We start from the raw sequence: 21,388 nt of genomic DNA, 5'->3' as shown, positions 1-21,388 counted from the left end.
CTCATTGATTGCTTGCTCATATGTGCCTTGACTGGGGGGCTCTAGCTGAGCCAGTAACCCCTTGCTTAAGCTAACAACCCTGGGCTCAAGCCAGCAACCTTGAGCTTCAAGCCAGTGACCTTTTGGCTCAAGCCAGTGACCGTGGGGTTATATCTATAATCCCATGCTCAAACTGGTGAGCCCACACTCAACTGGCAATCTTGGGGTTTTCAACCTGGGTCCACAGTGACCCAGGCCAACACTCTATCCACTGTGCCACAACCTGATCAGGCCAAAAAATATTTTAAAAGAGAAGGCACAAATAAGCTACACTAATAAGAAAAAAATTACCATATATTCTGAGAACATTAGAAAAATGGGATTTCATGAATTTATGCCAACAAATTAGAAAATTTAGAAAAATACCTTATTTCCCCATGTATAAGACCCACATTTTCCCAAAAAATTTGGGGTTTAAAAATGGTACATCTTATACAAAGGCTGTAGTTTTTTTACTTGCATTTACAGCTTTTTTCACACGTTTTTGCGCTCATTGTAGAAGATGGTGATTCATCATCAGATACAGATAAGGGCAAGCTAATGGATGGGAGTTTTGATAGTGATGTGGAGTTGTATGAATTTTATGATGAATAAAACCTGAGTTCAATAACTTTACGTAACACATTTTTTTCCAAATTTCAGACTCCAAAATTAAGGTATGTCTTATACATGGGAGCATCTTATATATGGGGAAATATCATCCTATAAAAATTAAAGAAATTAAGCAAAAGCCTTCTCACAAAGAAAACTTCAGATCCAGTTAGCTTCTCTGAAGAATTATATCAAACATTTAAGAAATAGCAGCTCGGTCCTGGCCGGTTGGCTCAGCAGTAGAGCATCGGCCTGGCGTGCGGGGGACCCGGGTTCGATTCCCCGCCAGGGCACATAGGAGAAGCACCCATTTGCTTCTCCACCCCCCCTCCTTCCTCTCCACTGGAGCAAAAGATGGCCCGGGCGCTGGGGATGGCTCCTTGGCCTCTGCCCCAGGTGCTAGAGTGGCTCTGGTCGCAGCAGAGCGACGCCCCGGAGGGGCAGAGCATCGCCCCCTGGTGGGCGTGCCGGGTGGATCCCGGTCGGGCGCATGCGGGAGTCTGTCTGACTGTCTCTCCCCATTTCCCGCTTCAGAAAAATACAAAAAATAAAAAAATTAAAAAATAATAAAAAAAGAAATAGCAGCTCTACTAGGCAAAATCCTCCAGATTAAGAAAATGTAGGAAACTATTCCAGCTCCTTTTATAAAGTTAGAATAACCTCATAATAAAGACTAAAGGTGTCTGACCAGGTGGTGGCACAGTGGATAGAGCATCTGACTGGGATGCCGAGGACCCAGGTTCGAGACCCCGAGGTCGCCAGCTTGAGCGCCAGCTCATCTGGCTTGAGCAAAGAAAGCTCACCAGCTTGGACCCAAGGTTGCTGGCTCAAGCAAGGGGTTACTCGGTCTGCTGAAGGCCCACAGTCAAGGCACATATGAGAAATGAACTAAGGTGTCGCAACAAAAAACTGATGATTGATGCTTCTCATCTCTCTTCGTTCCTTTCTGTCTGTCCCTATCTATCCCTCTCTCTGTAAAAAAAAAAAAAAAAGACCAAAGGCTTTATAAGAAAAAACAAATTAAAGGTCAATTACATTAATGAACAAAAACATTAAAATCTTGATCAAAATCTTAACAAACTGAGCCTGAGTAGGTGGTGGCACAGTCGATAAGAGTATCGGACTAGGATGCAGATGACTCAGGTTCGAAACCCCGAGGTCGCTGGCTTGAGCACGGGCTCATCCGGCTCAAGCAGAGGCTCACCAGCTTGAGTGCATGGTCGCTGGCTTGAACGTGGGATCACAGACATAACCCCATGGTCGCTGGCTTAAAGCCCAACGTCACTGACTTGAGCAAGGGGTCACTCGCTCTGCTGCAGACACCCCGAGTCAAGGCACGTATGAGAAAGCAATCAATGAACAATTAAGGAGACTAATGAGCTTGTTAGTCAAATGAGTTTGTAAATATGATATATGTGTTTGCTCGCTTGTGGTTTGTGTTGGGTGTGGGGGACGGGCTGTGGGCAGGCAGGGTTGTTGTAGCCTGGGGTTTGGTTTTTTGTTTTTTTTTCTTTTTTCCTTTTTTTGTTTTTATTTTTTGGCATTTTTCTGAAGCTGGAAACAGGGAGAGACAATCAGACAGATTCCCGCATGCGACCGACTGGGATCCACCCGGCACGCCCAACATGGGCCAACGGCCCACCAGGGGACGATGCTCTGCCCATCCTGGGCGTTGCCATGTTGCGACCAGAGCCACTCTAGCGCCTGAGGCAGAGGCCACAGAGCCATCCCCAGCGCCCGGGCCATCTTTGCTCCAATGGAGCCTTGGCTGCGGGAGGGGAAGAGAGAGACAGAGAGGAAGGCGCAGCGGAGGGGTGGAGAAGCAAATGGGCGCTTCTCCTGTGTGCCCTGGCCGGGAATCGAACCCGGGTCCCCCGCACGCCAGGGCCTGAGGTTTGGTTTTAAGACTGGGCTTTTCCCCACACCCTTGACTGATTGTATGATCTGGGTGGTGCACTCTCATGAGGAATCCAATTATGCCTCAGATAAGTGACTATGCCTCAGATAAGTGACTTTGTTTCGGAGACTTCCTTGTTTGTATATTGGATTAAGGGTTTTTGGTTTTCTACACTATAAAGTGGGACAGACCAGGAGCTGACTCACACAGTTCCTGCTATCAGGATTGCAGGGGCTTCCCTGATCCCTTGCCCTTCATGGGAAAAGCTGGTATTCTGCTTTTGTGGTTTGCCTGTCTTGGTGAGACACCAATAAATAGGATGGCCCACCATCCTCCGACTCCGCCATTTCTTTACCGTCTGCCCGAATCCAATGGGAACCTGCATGTGAATGGCCACGATGACGGCTCCTGGCCTTACAGAGCTGCAACAAAGAATTGATGCTTCTCATCTCTCTCCCTTCCTGCCTGCCTGTCTGTCCCTCTCTCTGTCTTTCTGTCTCTGTCACAGGAAAAAAAAATTTTTTTTAAATTTTAATCTAAATACAGAAAATTTTTTAAAAGACCATGACAAAAAAAAAAAAAACCTAATATCAAGCGGTCCATAAAAAAGTATATTAATTATTAATTACACGAATGCAAAATTGCTTGACCAGTCGGTGGTACAGTGAATAGAGCGTTGAACTGGGACACAGAGGACCCAGGTTTGAAACCCCAAGGTTTCGAACCCCAAGGCTTGAGTGCGGACTCATCTGGTTTGAGCAAGGCTCACCAGCTTGAACCCAAGGTCGCTAGCTTGAGCAAGGGGTCACTCGCTCTACTGCAGCCCTTCCCCCGCCCCGGTCGAGGCACATATGAAAAAGCAATCAATGAACAACTAAGGTACTACAACAAAGAACTGATGCTTCTCAACTCTCTCCCTTTCTGTCTGTCTGTCCCACTTTCTGTCTCTGTCACAGAAAAAAATGCAAAATTGATTTTCAAAGTAAATTAATGTAGTTCACCATATTAACAGATTAAAGAAAAACTTATTTCATTAGATGAAATAAAAGTATTTAATAAAATTTAACATTCAGTCAACATATAAACTCCTAACAGAAATGAAAGGGAACTACCTTAATCTCATAAAAGGTTATCTACAAACAACAAACTTTATGGTCAAACAGTGAAAGCTTTCCCTTTGTCACCAGCAACAAGATAAGGGTGTCCTCTATCACCACTTCTACTCAGGAATGTACTGGAGGTCCTAGCCAGAGAAGTAAGGCAAGAGAAAGAAATAAAAGGTGTAGTATTGGCAAGAAAGAAACAAAACCAATTATTCACAAACTATACGTTCGTGAACACAGAAAACTGAAAGTATGTACAGAAAGGTTAACAGAAATAAGAGTTGAAAAAGATTTGTGAAATTCAAAATCAACTGCATTTCCATGTAAACAGCAATCACAGAAGATAAAATTTAAAACACAAAGACTACATTTAATTGCCTCAAAAAATATGAAGTACCTAGCAGTAAGTCCAATGAGAGATGCACAAATCCTCTGCAGGGAGAAATCATAAAAGTTCATTGGTGGGTATTAAAGGACTATCTAAATGAAAACATAGACAAGGATCATGATTTCAAAGACTCAATACTGTTTTTGTTTGTTTTAAGTGAGAGGAGACAGCGAGACAGACTCCCACATGCGCCCCGACCAGGATCCACCCAGCAACACCCATCTCAGGTCAATGCTTAAATCAACCAGAGCTATTTTTAGCACTTTAGGCTGATGCTGGGACCAAAGAGCTATTCTCAGTGTCCAGCTTGACACTCAAACCAATAAAACCACTGGCTGCAGAAGGCAAAAGGGAAGATAAACAGATGGTAGCTTCTCCTGTGTGCCCTGAGCAGAAATCGAACTCAGAACATCCATACACCAGGCCAACACTCCAGCTACTGAGCCAATGGGCCAGGGTCCAAAGACTCACTATTGTAAAAATACCAATTTTCCCCAAACTGACTTACAGTCAAAGTAATCTCAATGAAAATCACAACAGGGTTGGCCTGGCTGGGCAGGTCAGTTGGTTAGAGCATAGTCCCAAAGCACAGAGGTTCCCAGTTCGATCCACAGTCAAGGCACATACAGAAACAGGTTGATGTTCCCTTCATTCTCTCTCCCTTCCTCTCTAAATTCAGTAAACATTTAAAAAAAGAAAAAAGTAAGAAAAATAAAAGAAAATCACAACAGGACTACATTGTACATAATGAAATTTAAGTGTAAAAGAAAACGCAAAGCACCATTAGCCAAGTTATTCTATAAAATAAAAAAAAGTACAGAACTTCTCTAATATACATTAAGATTCATTAGATAAGTGTGACAAAGTAGTGGAATTTATAAAAAGCAGACCAATGAAACAGAATAGAAAGATCCGACACAGACATATATGGACACCTGCTATGATACAGGAGACACAACAAAAAAAAGGTACTTTTGTTTTTTCAATAGATAACGCTGGGACAGAGAACTATCCACACGAAAACAAATGAAACTAAACCTACTCACATTACAAATAAAAATAAATTCTACTTAGCCAGTAACCAACTTCACGTCAATAATCACATAAAGAATTATTTCAGATTCAAAAAAAATTTAGTAATTCTATATCCTCAGTAGGATATATTTAAGGAGAAGCATCTTATTTTAGTGATAAACTTGGTAGGGTCATACTGATATTATGTTTTATATATAGTACTATACAGCAAATAAACAACCATAGTGTCATTAAGGTACCAAGATTTTAGAGTAAGACAAAAAAGAAATACTAATAAATAAAAGCAAAGATAATTTAAAAACCCTCCCTAAAGGGGAAATATCACTAATCCAATGCTTTATTTCTTTTTCTAAATAATGTTTATACTAGTTCTGTCCACTAAAAACACCTAAGAAACCGTTAAAACCCAATAACAATAAATGTTCCAAACATACAAATTGTGGTCTCTAAGTATCAATTCCCACTGAAAAAAAACTGCTTGGAAGAAGAATAGCTTGGGTAAAACAGTTCCGGGACAAAAAATATAATCAACCTGATATCTCCCTCAACTCATGACAACAAAGAAGCTCCACAAGAATACTGGAATCGCCTCAGGACACAGGAGCCAAATGAAGACGCTCCCACTGCCCAAAGATGAGATAACTTGAGTATCAAAGAATGACTGCAATGGATTTAAGCACAATAAAAATACAAAGATTTGTAAGTTTAGATTTTCTACTAAAAATGGAACAACCAAACAGGTTCCTCCTGATGTGTTAAAATAGGCAACACACAGCATCACCAATGAAATACAAAACTAAACCTAATTCATAAAGCCTCTATTTACTAGTTTATAGGAAATAAAGGATGAGATGACTAGGACATGTTAATGAACCATGAGGATAAAATCAGCCAAATCCAGAATGTGAGAAATTCTACAAAATGTTATGACCCAGTTTCTTCAACAAATAAATGAAGAATAGAAAAGATAAACTGATACAGATTGAAAGAGACTTAAGACATATCAATCAACCAACTCAAGATGTGGATTTCGGATTCCGTGGTGAATAATCATTAAAACATTTTTTTTTTTTAAGATAACTGGTGAAAATTGAAAACAGTCTGGGTATCAAAAGACATTAAGAAATTTTGGTTAGCCTGACCAGGCGGTGGCACAGTGGATAGAGTGTTGGACTGGGATGTGGAGGACCCAGGTTCGAGACTCCAAGGTCACCAGCTTGAGCGCGGGCTTATCTGGTTTGAGCAAAAAGCTCACCAGCTTGAGCCCAAGGTCGCTGGCTCGAACAAGGGGTTACTCAGTCTGCTGTAGCCCCACGGTCAAGGCACATATGAGAAAGCAATCAATGAACAACTAAAGTGTCACAACGAAAAACTGATGATTGATGCTCCTCATCTCTCTCCATTCCCGTCTGTCTGTCCCTATCTATCCCTCTCTCTAACTCTCTCTGTCTCTGTAAAAAAAAAAAAGAAATTTTGGTTAAATTTGTTGGGTGAAATAATAGTCCTTATCTGATAAAGATGTATACTGAATGAAGTATTTAGGTAAATTTGTAAGGTATCTCAGATTTGCTTTGAAATACTACAGATTTATTCATAAATTATTTGTGCAATTACAGATTAAAATAAATGACTAAATAGGCAGAGAGATAGGTATGTCAGTGAATGGATGGAATGGATATTACTTCTTCAGGGAGGAAATCAATTCTAAGTGAATGAATTCAAATTAAAGATGAAGGCAATATATTAAACCTTTTAGATCATAGAGGGTAAACAGCTTCATGTTCTCAGAGGGGATGAGGATTTACTAAACAAATCTCTAAATTAATAAACAAATTATGTTACACCATATATAACTATAAAGATTGTCTACTTCACACTATTTTAAAAGGTACTTACTGCTGGTAAAAGAGACTGCATATTTTGATTAGAATCTGCTATTGTAGCAAGGTAGACCAAGTTTGTATGCAACATCTGTTGATACCTATTAAAAAAAAACAAATATCAATATTAAAGTCATTTTCTTCCTATCTGTTTAAATGCAAACAGCACTATAATCATTTTCCAAGTTTAAGAAGAGATTTATGTTACCTGAACATCAACAGCATTTCATTTTCTTAGTTCCTCTGCAAAAGAATTCCACTAAATACATTCAAAGATAATAAACTTAGAGGTGTTACCATGTGCTAGCTAGTGTTATAGTTAGTTTGATATACATCTCATTTAATCCTCAAACCAACACTATGAAGTTCTTCTTTTCTCCCTTTTATAGATGAGGAAGCAGATACAGAAAGGTTAGTAACTTGTAGAAGACTGCAGAGCATAGTAAAGGGATGAAAATGAGATATGTCCTGACTCCATATATAGTACATACACTTTTTAAAAAGAAGTCTAGAAAGAAGAAATTCACTGAAACTAATATGCTATTACCTTCCCCTTTGCCATTTTCATGCTACCAAAAACCTCAATCCCAAGAACATCAATATGCTCTGCTAAAATGCAGAAAGGAGGTGGGAACCACGTCGCACCCTTGCAGCAGTGACCAACAATTTATGCCTGCTGTGTTTATACTTCTCATCTATCAGGACAGTAAACAGGTGTTTCCAATTACTTATACACTTACAAAATATGCTAAAGCACAGAGATGGAGGAAATAATAGCACACCAACACCATTAAGGATTAACTTTAAAAAATAAAGTAGATTCTCATTACTGGCGCAAAGTGGTTAAACACGTTTATAGTGATCTTGCTTATGAATTAGCTTTGCTAAACTTTTCTTCATAATTTTAATAATTAACTCATATGATACCAGATTAAAATTAGTAATGATCCAATTATTAGTGCTTGTAAACACAAAATACAAATTTAAATCCTGCATCAAATTGTTAAGCTGTTTTAGAATTTTGTTTACCAACAAACATTATATACAAATTAAAATAATGAAAATAAGACCCTGGCCAAGTGGCTCAGTAGATGAAGCATCAATCCCTGAAACCAAAAGTCACAAGTTTGCCACCTGGTCTGGGCACATACAGGAAGCGATCAATGAGTACACAACTGAATGAAGCAACTAGGTAAAACAATGAGTTGATGCTTTTCTCTCTCTCTCTCTCTCTCTCTCCCTTCCTCTCTCTCAAATCAGTGGAAAAATTAAAATAATCATGAAAATAAGTCAAACTTTATTCAGTGTTGAGCAAATAAGTTTGTAAATTGTAATTTTTATGCTCACTTTATTAAAGATGGCGTTGCCCATGTGATAATATTAATTACCCTTCCTGCTTGGGAAGGGGATTGGTTATGCTAATATGTGCTGGAGGAGGGGTGATGGGTGGGGTTTAAAAAGGAGGAGCTAGGAGGCCATCTTGGGAAGAGACCACATTGTTGTAAGGCAGAGTGGCCACGTGGTTGCAAGTGTTTTCCCCGCTGTGTGTATTCTCTTGCCTGCCTGTTGAGAGCAGGAATAAAGGATGGCCCACCAGTTCTGGGCTCCATTGTTTGATTTCAACCCGAATCCAATGCAAACCTGCACAGGTAAGGCCGCTGTGATGGTGGCCATGACTACTGGCCCTACATTCAGCTAAATAAAGTCTTCTAACATCCATCTCGAGTGAAATAATTTTCTAAAACACACTACAAAAGAAAGCAGAGTAAATCATTTCCTATGTTATTGTTTCCCTATTAGAAATAAGTGGTTCACTATTTTTTTTAGGGAAAAGAAATCTCAATGACTTAAAAGTTTCCTCACTAATAAATTTATGCTCTTTGTTTATTCTTTCCAGATTTATTCAGGTATAACTGATATACAAAGATCTATACATATTTAGTATGTACAATTTGATGAGTCTGGACACAGGGAAATACCATCATTACAATCAATGTAATAGACTTCCCAAACTTCCAACACTTCCCAGTTTCCTTGTTTCCCTTTTTGTTTTTTATTGTTTAAAAACAAGTCTGTGCTCTTTTTTTTTTTTTTTTTTTTTTTTTTACAGAGGCAGAGATAGACAGAGACAGACAGACAGGAACAGAGAGAGATGAGAAGCATCAATCATCAGTTTTTCGTTGCGCATTGCACCTTCTTAGTTGTTCATTGATTGCTTTCTCACATGTGCCTTGACCGCTGGCCTTCAGCAGACTGAGTAACCCCCTGCTGGAGCCAGCGACCTTGGGTCTAAGCTGGTGAGCTCTTTGCTCAAGCCAGATGAGCCCGCGCTCAAGCTGGTGACCTCGGGGTCTCGAACCTGGGTCCTTCCGCATCCCAGTCCGACGCTCTATCCACTGCGCCACCACCTGGTCAGGCAACAAGTCTGTGCTCTTAACACTTCTCCACACATATATTCTACATTGTTGCTCAATCAGACCTGATAGTTTATTTTAGTGACCCATATATAAACAAGGACCAAGAATTATATTTCACTGAATTATTCATAATGGTTATATTGTCAAAATTCTTCAAACAGCACTAATAGGCACCACTAGCTGGAACTATTTCCTTATTCTACAGAGATTATAAATAGAATTTAAGATACAAGGTTCCACAATTTTGTCATTTTTTAAAAACCAACCATTTTTAATAAGAACACAAAACCCTTTTCAAAGTCTCCGCCTGCAAGTTTTTCTTTTCTTCTCCGAGTATTAGAATGGTTGTATTATATTCAGATATAAGATTTGCTGACCACCCTATCAAAAATAAAAGTCCAAACCTAACGAAGAAACAATGATTTACTCATGACCCTTTATGAAAAACTTGAGTCATGCTGATTAGTACTTAGTAAACCAATGTTAAAATACTGTTAAATCTAATCTGCCAAACTCTGAAAGCCTCATTTGTAAAATAATGGTTAAGGTGAATCTCAAAGTCCCTTGTGCTTCTAAACATCTACAAGTACAGAATTTTTTGAGTACTTTAATTTTAAGCCATTTCCCAACCATCTTTTTAATTTTTTTTTTTTTTTTTTCATTTTTCCTAAGCTGGAAACGGGGAGGCAGTCAGACAGATTCCCGCATGTGCCTGACCGGTATCCACCCGGCATGCCCACCAGGGGGCGATGTTCTGCCCCTCTGGGGCATCGCTCTGTTGCATCCAGAGCCACTCTAGCGCCTGAGGCAGAGGCCAGAGCCATCCCCAGCGCCCGGGCCATCTCCACTCCAATGGAGCCTCAGCTGCAGGAGGGGAAGAGAGAGACAGAGAGGAAGGAGAGGGGGAGGGGTGGAGAAGCAGATGGGCGCTTCTCCTGTGTGCCCAGCCGGGAATCAAACCCAGGACTCCCGCACGCCAGGCCAACGCTCTACCGCTGAGCCAACCGGCAAGGGCCTAATTTTTAAGTTTGAAATAATTTCAAATTTACAATTTTAAGAGTAATATAAAGAATCTGAAACATATTTCTCCCACACTGTACAATCATTAATATTTTACTTTTGTATTGAAATATAATTCCATCCTAAACATGTACACCAACATACCCATGCATGCAAGCACACACCACACCTTTTTTCCAAAACCATGTAGGTGTCAGTTACAGGCATAATTGCTCATTACTACTAATACTTCATTTCAAGTTCCCAAAAACAAGGTCACCCTATGTTACCATTGTACAATCACTATAAAGAAGAAATTAACATTGATGCAGTATTACCATCTAATCCACAGAACCCATTCAAATTTTTCAAAGTGTCCCACTAGGCCTGCTGTGTTAACAGCAGGTAAAAAGAATCATTTTTAACTGGCCTTTTCTATCTTCAGTTGGTTTTATTTTATGTAAATCTTGTTATTTTTACGGCATTCAAATAAGCTTATACAAGGCTCAGAGATGAACATTAATAAAAATATTATATACTCATATTCTTTTATAAGTTTGTTTATATGTCACCTAAAAGGAAATAAGCAAACATTCTAGAAAAATCTGGCTTCAGCCAGACTACTGAAATGATAATGAAAAGTAGATTCTCCTACAAATATTAAAGAAACATCTGTCACTGAAAGTTTACTTTTCTACTGGGTATGATTATTTCTTAATTAATCTACATTAATAAAATAAAATCAAGTATATTAAGCTAAGATTAGATATAAAACATCTTCAACATTTTATATTTGATGATTCCATCATTATTAACCTATTAAATGAGGCAGTAGACTTCTCAAAGATTCCACTAACAGCCACTATATCAATTACCCTAAACAAGGTAAAGTAATCACTAATAAATTTATCAATACAATTTAAAAGTGAATCCGAAGCTAAATTTCATTAAAAACATTCTACCAAGAAGCTATAATGATTGAGTTTTTAAGACAATAGGAATATGTACAATTTCTAGAATAAAGTCATCTTCCTAACTAGGGACTGAAAAACCACATTCTTTTATATTATGATGAATACAATTATTTTTGCTTTATAATTATTGACAGCATACTCTGAAATAGTTGCATTCATTCTAAAATGCAAAAAAAGAAAATTTATATAGTCAAGCAAACATAGAGGTTGACTTAGAAAACATCTACTCAAACCAAACATCTTATATAAGAGCAATCATTACATTCTCATGTCAGAATTTAAAGGGAAGTGGATCTGTGCATATGAGCACAATTGATTCACTGACTTCATGAATGCAATATACAGTACATGCATAATGTGGAAAAGAATACACAGACCAATGTATACAAAGACGTCACAAGTGAAAAATGTTAGGGTGGCAAGAATATGGTGTTCATTATCTCATTTTTCACATATCTGTTTTCTAATTTTCTACAATACATATACTGCTTTCATAAAAATAAACTTATTTTCAATTTAAAATAAATAGTTTCAGGCAAAGTTATCACATCTTAAGGAATTAATTAAAACAACTATTAAGTCCCACATGGCTATCATTTACTGATGTTCCTCTTTCTTTTCCTTTTACTTCTCCTACCATAAGAAATAAAATAAGAGAGGACTTTTTTTCTCTTTGTTCACAAACCAACCCTGACAAGAATGAATAACTAAAGAACTCTAGGAATGAAGTAAAATCCATCAGAAAGAGCAGAATTTAAGAATCTACCTAACTCAATTTACCCCTTTTATACCAAATATGGGAGAAAATGAAGTCTATTCCAATATGTAGAGAATAGAGAAAATAATCATTTATGTAAAAAGGTTGAGAATATAAAGAATAAGACAGCATAAACTTTTTCTTTCTTTTTTTTTTTTTTTTGTATTTTTCTGAAGCTCGAAATGGGGAGAGACAGTCAGACAGACTCCCGCATGCGCCCCACCGGGATCCACCCAGCACGCCCACCAGGGGCGAAGCTCTGCCCACCAGGAGGTGATGCTCTGCCCCTCTGGGGCGTCGCTCTGCCACGACCAGAGCCACTCTAGCACCTGGGGCAGAGGCCAAGGAGCCATCCCCAGCGCCCCGGCCATCTTTGCTCCAATGGAGCCTCGCTGCGGGAGGGGAAGAGAGAGACAGAGAGGAAGGAGGTGGGGGGTGGAGAAGCAAATAGGCGCCTCTCCTTTGTGCCCTGGCCGGGAATCGAACCCGGGTCCCCCGCACACCAGGCCGAGGCTCTACCGCTGAGCCATGCGGTCAGGGCGCATAAACTTTTTCTGACCCAAGTTGAACAAGTTGGTTCTCGATCTGAGTATTTCCCACCCATGCTAGGTCCCTTAATAAACAAGACATGACACAAAACCCCCTGGTTCTACGCACGATTTTAAAAGCTACAGATGAAAATAATTCTAATCAGAACCTCTCAACTTTTATCATCTCATGGCTAACTTGAGTTAGTGATCTCTTTACCACTGATAATTATCCACATATTAAACTAAGGAAGTTCATAAGTTACTTAATTTTCAAATATATTTTATTTGAAAAATATTTTCAAATATAAACAAACCAGATTCATCAAAGAAAAAATATGCATAAAAAACAAAAAGTCAGCCTGACCAGGCAGTGGTGCAGTGGATAAACACTGGGACTGGGACGCTGAGGACCCAGGTTTGAAACCCTGAGGCTTGAGTGTAGGTTCATCTGGGTTGAGCGCGGGGTTGCTGGCTTGAGTGTGGGATCATAGACATGACCCATGGCCGCTGGCTTAAGCCCAAAGGTCGCTGACTTGAATCCAGGGTCACTCACTCTTTGTAGCCCCCTGGTCAAGGCACATATGAGAAAGCAAACACTAAACTAAGCTGCCGCAACAAGTATTGACGCTTCTCATCTCTCTCCCTTCCTGTTTGTCTGTTCTTATCAGTCCCTCTCGCTGTCTCTCTCTGTCAAAAAAAAAAAAAAAAGTCATATAAAACACACAATGTGGAATGACTAGAAAATAACATAACCTAGCACTCAGACCTAAATTTCTAAATATCATTCTCCAAAAAATGAATCAGGGCTTGAAGAAACAAGTGACTGCAAACTTGGACAGGAAAAAATACAAGATAAATTTTTTAAAGTGCAGGAAAGTAAAAAATGTCAAAAAATAACAGACACACATCTAAAAGCCATCATGAGGGACTACCAGTGGCCAACATGAGGGACAATGTGAGAAAGAAAATAACAGAGTACTGTATAACCTAGGGAATACAGTAAGAATCCCTAAATCCATTTAGAGATATATAAATGAATGAATAGGAGCAAATGATGGAAAATTTCTTCCTTACAGTAGAATTCCAGATAAATGTAGAAGGAATGGTGGATTTAGTCACTATTTGGCAACCACCACAGACACAACTGTTTCAGGCAAGAATCACTGGTGGATACTCAAATTAATGTGAAAAAGTAAGATTAAGAAACAGCATATGTGCGTCTCAAGTTATCTTCACAACAAGATAAATAAGTATTAATAAAGAAAAAAATGTAACTTTACAGGGGAGAACTGGCAGGCACCATCATAACCTGTGACCAAAGTCACCACAAATACTGGGACAAATCATACCACTACTGAGGATGCACTGAGAAGAATATGTCACATCTGTAATACTCCTGCCAGAAGTGCCTAACTGAATCTAATCAAGGGGAAATACCACTCAAATACAAAATGAGATATTTCACAAAACATATGCTCTGTATTCTTCAACGATATCAATATTATGAAAATAACAGGCTCAGTGGTAGAGCGTCGGCCTGGCGTGCAGGGGTCCCGGGTTCGATTCCCGACCAGGGCACACAGAAGGAGCGCCCATCTGCTTCTCCACCCCTTCCCCTCTCCTTTCTCTCTCTTCCCCTCCCGCAGCGAGGCTCCATTGGAGCAAGGATGGCCCGGGCGCTGGGGATAGCTCCTTGGCCTCTGCCCCAGGCGCTAGAGTGGCTCTGGTAGCGGCAGAGCGACGCCCCGGAGGGGAAGAGCATCGCCCCCTGGTGGGCAGAGCGTCGCCCCCTGGTGGGCGTGCCGGGTGGATCCTGGTCGGGCGCATGCGGGAGTCTGTCTGACTGTCTCTCCCCGTTTCCAGCTTCAGAAAAATACAAAAAAAAAAAAAAAAAAAAGAAAAGAAAATAACAGGAAGACTGAAAATCAATTCCAGGTTAAAGTAGAGTTAAGACAAATAACAACTAAATGCAATATCTGATCTGAGAGCAGACCAGTGAGATCCCTAGAAAAGACAAATGTGCCTCAAAATGATGGTGAGAATAAAATATTCTAGAGCTCTACTGTTTATGGTAGCCACTAGACATAATGAAATGTGACTAGTCCAAAATAATGTAATTGTTGGTGTAAGATACACAATGGATTTCTGAGACGTAGTATGAAACAAAAGAATATAAACTATCCAAATATTTTTTTTTTATTCTTTTTTTTTTTGAAGCTGGAAACGGGGAGAGACAGTCAGACAGACTCCCGCATGCGCCCGACCGGGATCCACCCGGCACGCCTACGAGGGGCCAAGCTCTGCCCACCAGGGGGCGGATGCTCTGCTCCTCCAGGGCGTCGCTCTGCCGCGACCAGAGCCACTCCAGCGCCTGGGGCAGAGGCCAAGGAGCCATCCCCAGCGCCCAGGCCATCTCTGCTCCAATGGAGCCTTGGCTGCGGGAGGGGAAGAGAGAGACAGAGAGGAAAGAGGGGGGGGGGTGGAGAAGCAAATGGGCGCTTCTCCTATGTGCCCTGGCCGGGAATCGAACCCAGGTCCCCCGCACGCCAGGCCGACGCTCTACCGCTGAGCCAACCGGCCAGGGCCTAAACTATCCAAATATTTTTAAGTTGAATATATATTGAAATATTATTTTGGAATTAATGAGTTAAATAAAATATAAAAATCAATTTGTCCTTTTTCTTCTTTTACTTGTTTAACGTGTCTCCTAGCAAATATAAAACGACATACATGGCTCACAATATTTCTACTAAACAGTGTTGTTCTATAGAGCTTTGATAAAATATTCAGCTTGTTCCACTCTATCAAATTCTATTAAGGGATACTATTTACTTCAGATATAACACTTCAAATGAACAAATTAGGTTTTTATGAACGATGACGAATTTTTTATTTATTAGCTAAAATCTTTGCTTTCTCAATCACTTACGTGAATATAACTAAATATCCTATGTATGTGAAAATCTAACTTTTCCACAAATTAGACCATAAACAAATTTGAAGTCATTATTTTACAATGCAGGAAAAGAAGTATAAGAAAAAATTAATACCCACTCCATCCCAAAGAACATTTTTCTTTTGTAAACATCAACTCACAAAAAAATCTATACACTGATGTTCATAGTAGCATTATTTCCAACAGTCAAGTGAAAATAACCCAAATATCTATCACTTATAAATTAAATATGGCATAGCTATACAATGGAAGATTATTCAGCAATAAAACGGAAGTACTGCCCTGGCCGGTTGGCTCAGTGGTAGAGCGTCGACCTGGCATGCGGGAGTCCCGGGTTCGATTCCCGGCCAGGGCACACAGGAGAAGCACCCATCTGCTTCTCCACCCTTCCCCCTCTCCTTCCTCTCTGTCTCTCTCTTCCCCTCCCGCAACCAAGGCTCCAATGGAGCAAAGTTGGCCCGGCCACTGAGGATGGCTCTGTGGCCTCTGCCTCAGGCACTAGAATGGCTCTGGTTGTGGCAGGGCAACGCCCCAGATGGACAGAGCATCATCCCCTGGTGGGCGTGCCAGGTGGATCCCGGTGGGGCGCATGCGGGAGTTTGTCTGACTGCCTCCCCGTTTCCAACCTCAGAAAAATACAAAAAATAATAAAAATAAAAAAATAAAACGGAAGTACTAATCATGCTTCAACATGGATAAATCTTGAAAATACGCTAAGTGAAAGAAGTCAGTCAAAAAACCCCATATAGCCTGGGCAGTGGCACAGTGGACAGAGCATTGCCCCAGAACACCAAGGTTACAGGTTTCATCTCAGGGTCCACAGCTAGATCCCAGAGCACTGGCTGGAGCCTGGGTCAGGGCACAAATGAGAAGCAATGGGTACATAACTAAGAGGAGCAATAAGTTGATGTTTCTCTCTCTCTCTCTCTCAAAAAGACATATAATAATCCATTTATATGAAATGTCCACAACAGGCAAATCTACACAGACAGAAAGACTGATGGTTGTCAGGGGGTGAGGAATTAGGTACTAGAAACAGGGAGTGACCGCTAATGTGTGTAGGGGTTCTTTTGGGGTAATGAAAATGGTAAAGTGGTCTGAAATTGAAGTGATGTAGTTCCAACTCAATGAATATTCTAAAAAGTATAAATTATACACTTTAAAGTGGGTGAATTATTTCTCAATAAAGCTGCTATTAAAAAGAAAAGTAGCAAGTTAACCAATACAGAAAAATAAAAATTTAAAAAGTAATTTCATATCAATCTTACTGAGAACACTCCGAGGTCTTTCCTTTATTCTGATAGTCCATTATACACTGAATGAGATGGTTATTTTCATCCAACATCTGAAATAAAATTAGAAAAAGTTTACTGTAAATCTAGTACAGTATATCAAGTAAAATTTTTGAAAATCCTTCAGATTTCTTTATCTTCAGATATGTTTATGTATACAAAAACTGAATCCACTCAGGTCTTTGAACTCTTGTTTTTTAACTTGGCAATAATGTCATGTTTAATCAATAATTTTTGAATAACTCTATTCCACTTTTCTCATAGTTTTACCTGCAACCCAGAATGGAAAATTTGGAGTTACTTCTGTATTCAAACACTTAATAACCTCTGCTATACGTAAAAGTAGCTTTAACCTGTTAAGACTAAAACTTTTATCCAAGTTGGCTTTGTATCATTCTAGAGCTTTTTAGTAGTAAAGTAATATTGTCTTTACCCAAGAATGAAGTAAACATATGAAAACTTCAGCCCAGAAGGCTTGAGGAGATAGCTAGCTAGTTTTCAAGTTTTACCAAGAATGGTTTTTTGATTCTCCAAACACGGACTCAAATACTGTACAATAATTCCTATGTATGTATGATACTTACTGCCGACTTTATGACCTTACCTGATAATTAAGTTGTCCCAAAACTTTAAAAACAAAAGCACATCAATTTATCACCCTATCGTCTTATAACAATTTAAGGCAGTATTGGCTTTAAGGGTTAAATAATTCATCTAGCCCTGGCCGGTTGGCTCAGTGGTAGAGCATCGGCCTGGCGTGAGGAACTCCCAGGTTCGATTCCTGGCCAGGGCACACAGGAGAGGCACCCATTTGCTTCTCCACCCCTCCCCTTCTCCTTCCTCTCTGTCTCTCTCTTCCCTTTCCGCAGCCGAGGCTCCATTGGAGCAAAAGATGGCCCGGGCGCTAGAGTGGCTCTGGTCGCAACGGAGCGACGCCCCGATGGGCAGAGCATCGCCCCCTGGTGGGCGTGCCGGGTGGATCCCAGTGGGGCGCATGCGGGAGTCTGACTGCCTCCCTGTTTCCAGCTTCAGAAAAATACAAAAATAAAAATAATAATAATAATAATAATTCATCTAAGCAAAGGAACACTGAGAAAAGAGTAGGATGTAGCAAAAGGACAGTTAATTTTAGTGCCAGCTTTGCTATACTGTGCAAACACTTAAGATTTCAGGGTCTCAAATTTCTCTGTAAGATCAAGGGACCCGAGTAACTGTTTCTTCTGTACTTGCTCCACCCTTCGATGAAAGCATGAAGCAGCAGAACACCATAATCACTCTTAGTAATTCAGATAAAGCAACTCTTAAAAATGAAGACTCATTTAACATTAACTGTGACTTTTTCTCTGCATATGAATCATAATCTTCACTCGCTGGAAAACAACTATAAGATACCCTCCAATGGTTATATATCTGTCTCATGTCTAAAACAAATCCCTCACACTGTAGAATGAGATACTTAATTTGGAACCCATTTTCCCTTCTCATCTGATGATGAAAACTAATTGATCAGCATCTCCTGAATCAATTAATTAATTAATTAATCATCCATGAGGAATATCTTTAAGATGTATGTAAGAATAACTGTAGAAAATAATGGAAAACTCTTGACTTTCCTACAGTCCAAAAATAAAAAGTGAATCCCCCCATAAATATGTTTTACATGTGTATACTTAGAGCTGTTTGCCAGGCTGCAGACTTAGCCCAATGTACAGACACTGCCAAACCGGTCAGTTCATAAAATAAAGTAAGTTAGACACATGTCAAATGCCACACTACAAAGAACCTGACAGTCAACAGAAGCTAAGAACAGACTGACAGCTGTCAGAAGGGAAGGGGGGAGGGGATAAGGGGAGGGGGTTGGGAGAAGGAAGAGGTTTCAGAGAAGTGTAAGGGAGTAAAAGGGGGATAAATGGTGGCAGAAGGAGACTTGACTTTGGGTGGTGAACACAGTACAATATACATATAATGTATTACTAAATTGTACACTTGAAATCTATATAATTTTACTAACCAATGTCATCTCAATAACTTCAATATAAAAAAAACCCAAAATAACAGCCCTGGCTGGTTGGCTCAGCAGTCGAGCGTCGGCCTGGCGTGCAGGAGTCCCGGTTCAATTCCTGGCCAGGGCACACAAGAGAAGCGCCCATCTGCTTCTCCACCCCTCCTTCTCCTTCCTCTCTGTCTCTCTCTTCCCCTCCCACAGCCAAGACTCCATTGGAGCAAAGTTTGCCCCGGCGCTGAGGATGGCTCTGTGGCCTCTGCCTCAGGCGCTAGAATGGCTCTGGTCGCAACAGAACAACGCCCCAAGATGGGCAGAGCATCGCCCCCTGGTGGGAGTGCCAGGTGGATCCTGGTAGGGCGCATGCGGGAGTCTGTCTTTCTGCATCCCGGTTTCCAACTTCAGAAAAATACAAAAAAAAAAAAAACAAAAAAAAAACAATATATTGGACATATGATAGTGCCCCGAGTAGAACTAAAAGTTGACTTCTCTTCATTTTTTCATCCTTACTCCAATGCATAAAACAAACCTGAAATATTTAAAGTAAACTTTGAAATTCAGCAAGTAACTGCAAAGACTGAGTAAAACTCACAATGCTCCCTTGCTCAAAGGCAACAAGGCTTAGGCAATAACTTCTGTGTCCCTAACTGGCAATAACAGAGCAACAAGAGGCAGCACTACCCTCTAACAGGACTTCTGAAACCGGTCACGATTATCAGAGTGCCCGTAGCAGCAGACTGCAAGCTTCATGAAGGCAGGGACCATAGCTCACCAATGCAGCCGCAGGACCTACTCGCTGCAGATGTAAACGGATAGGGAGTGAATATGGAATGGAGGAGACTCGGGGGTAACCTCGAAGTCCATCGGGCTGGCGGTCGCCCGCCACTCTGACTCTAAGGTTCCCCGCAACGTGCCCCAAGTTCTCCAGGGAACTCCCCAACTCTGCCAGAGTTGGAGCGCGGCGGAGGGTGGCCAAGTCCCCTCGGCCTTCGGGGCTCAGGTCGGGTCTACACCGAGCTGCCCCAGCGCGAGGGCGGGGCGACGCCCAAGTAACTCCGGAGCGCGGAGCGCGGCGCGGGGCGGCGGGGGGCGCCAGCGCGGATCAATAGCCCTTCCCCGCGCGGCGCCGCGCCGGGCGCACGCGCCTCGCCGCCCGAACGCCGCCCCATCCCTAGAGAAATCCGGCGGCGGTTCCTCCAGCTTTTGTGCCTGGAGGAAAGAGCCCCGCCGCGCCAAGTTCGCCGTGCGAGCCGCTTCCCCGTCTCCCGCCACCCACTGCCGCACAGCCCCGCACCCGCGGCTCGGGTCCCCACACAGCCGCTCCCCAGCAGGCCCGCCTCCGCCCCCGGCCCGGCCCGGCCGGCGACTCCTGGCCCGGCCCCCGGGGTCGCTCCCGAGGGCGCGATGGACCTGGCATCCCCGTCCCCACGAGCTTTCACCTTCTGAATGGCGGCGGGAGTGATCTCCCCCTTGCCTCGCTGTCGCGGGGCTGCGAACGCCACAGACATGTTGCCGCCGTCACCACTCTCGGCAAGTCCCGAGCGCTCGGGGTGAACAGCAAACTGGGGGAGAGACGCCGGCCTCTCGGCCCGTACCACGTCGGGAAGGCGGGGAGGGGGGATGCTCCAGCGCCCAAGAGGCCGGCTGCCGGCCCGGCCCGCGGAGGGACTCTGGCCCAGGGACGCCCCTCCTTCGGCACATGACTCGAGCACCAGACCCCCGTGGAGCGTCCCTGCTCTTGGTCGATCAGTCCTCCCTCCACCTGTCCTTTTGCCACTCTCCCGCCCCTTTGCGGCAATGGTAGGGTCCGCCCTCCGCTTCAGCGATTCAGGAAATGGGCCCGCCGCCGCGGGTGAGGGAGAGGCTGGGGCAGCCCTGTCACAGGAAATACGAGCCGGCCCGCCCCCAGCGCGGGTGCAGCTTGCTTCCCTCCCCCGCGCCGAGGGGTCCCTCTGACTGCGTGTCGGGGCTCTGCTGTCGGTCTAGCTCAGTTTTCCAACTTGATCCTCACCCCTCCTGGGAAGAAGGGTCCCGGCACCCAGGAGACGGGAGTTAGAAGGTCAGGACCGGGAGTCCGTGCCAACCCGCGGAGCATCGACCGGGATGGGCCGAAGTGGCAGGACTAGGTGAACGCCGATTCGCTGGTTTGAACGGCTCCGCTACGCCCCCAAAAGCGCACTCCTGAGTCCGCCGTCTCCGCTCCCGCACGCACAGTTAACAGTTGGAAAGGACGCTTGACCCAAAATCGGGAAACGAAGGCTCTGTCGAGTACTCGGGGGCAGTCGGCCAGCTTGGCTGTAGAGCCAGAGAACAGTTGGTCTCTTGAGACAAAACCTTAGTAGAAATGTGGAGTCGGTTTCGTCTGACTTGGCTCTTTAGAATTAAGTTTTGAAACAGGGTAACCTCACTCTTTTTCAATTACATATTTTAGTGTCTTGGAAATTAGGCCTAACTTGTCAGGCTTCAAATCAGAGGAGGAAGAAAACCAAAGCTCTCAATTTATAGAAGGAACATGGGAAAATCTGAAT

The 21,388-nt window shown here is 42.2% G+C and overlaps 1 protein-coding gene across 2 annotated transcripts in view; it reads right to left on the bottom strand.

Moving 5' to 3' along the window:
* The window catches only part of SS18 (SS18 subunit of BAF chromatin remodeling complex), a 73,628-nt gene extending 52,996 nt beyond the window's left edge, over nucleotides 1–20,632 (bottom strand). The window contains exons 1-3 of one of the 2 annotated variants that reach the window (XM_066352479.1): nucleotides 20,300–20,632; nucleotides 16,835–16,911; nucleotides 6,950–7,034 (exon numbers count right to left, since the gene is read on the bottom strand). In XM_066352479.1, coding sequence (XP_066208576.1) covers nucleotides 6,950–7,034; nucleotides 16,835–16,911; nucleotides 20,300–20,368 — 231 coding nt within the window. In that variant the 5' untranslated portion in view covers nucleotides 20,369–20,632. The remainder of the gene's footprint in view (nucleotides 1–6,949; nucleotides 7,035–16,834; nucleotides 16,912–20,299) is intronic. The other variant, XM_066352480.1, reaches the window with a different exon arrangement.
* Between the last annotated feature and the right edge of the window lie 756 nt (nucleotides 20,633–21,388).

This window comes from Saccopteryx leptura, chromosome 11 (assembly GCF_036850995.1).
Source record: "Saccopteryx leptura isolate mSacLep1 chromosome 11, mSacLep1_pri_phased_curated, whole genome shotgun sequence".
Classification (NCBI taxonomy): domain Eukaryota; kingdom Metazoa; phylum Chordata; class Mammalia; order Chiroptera; family Emballonuridae; genus Saccopteryx; species Saccopteryx leptura.
The sequence above is the reverse complement of the archived record's forward strand: the minus strand, read 5'-3'. Positions and strand labels throughout refer to the sequence as shown.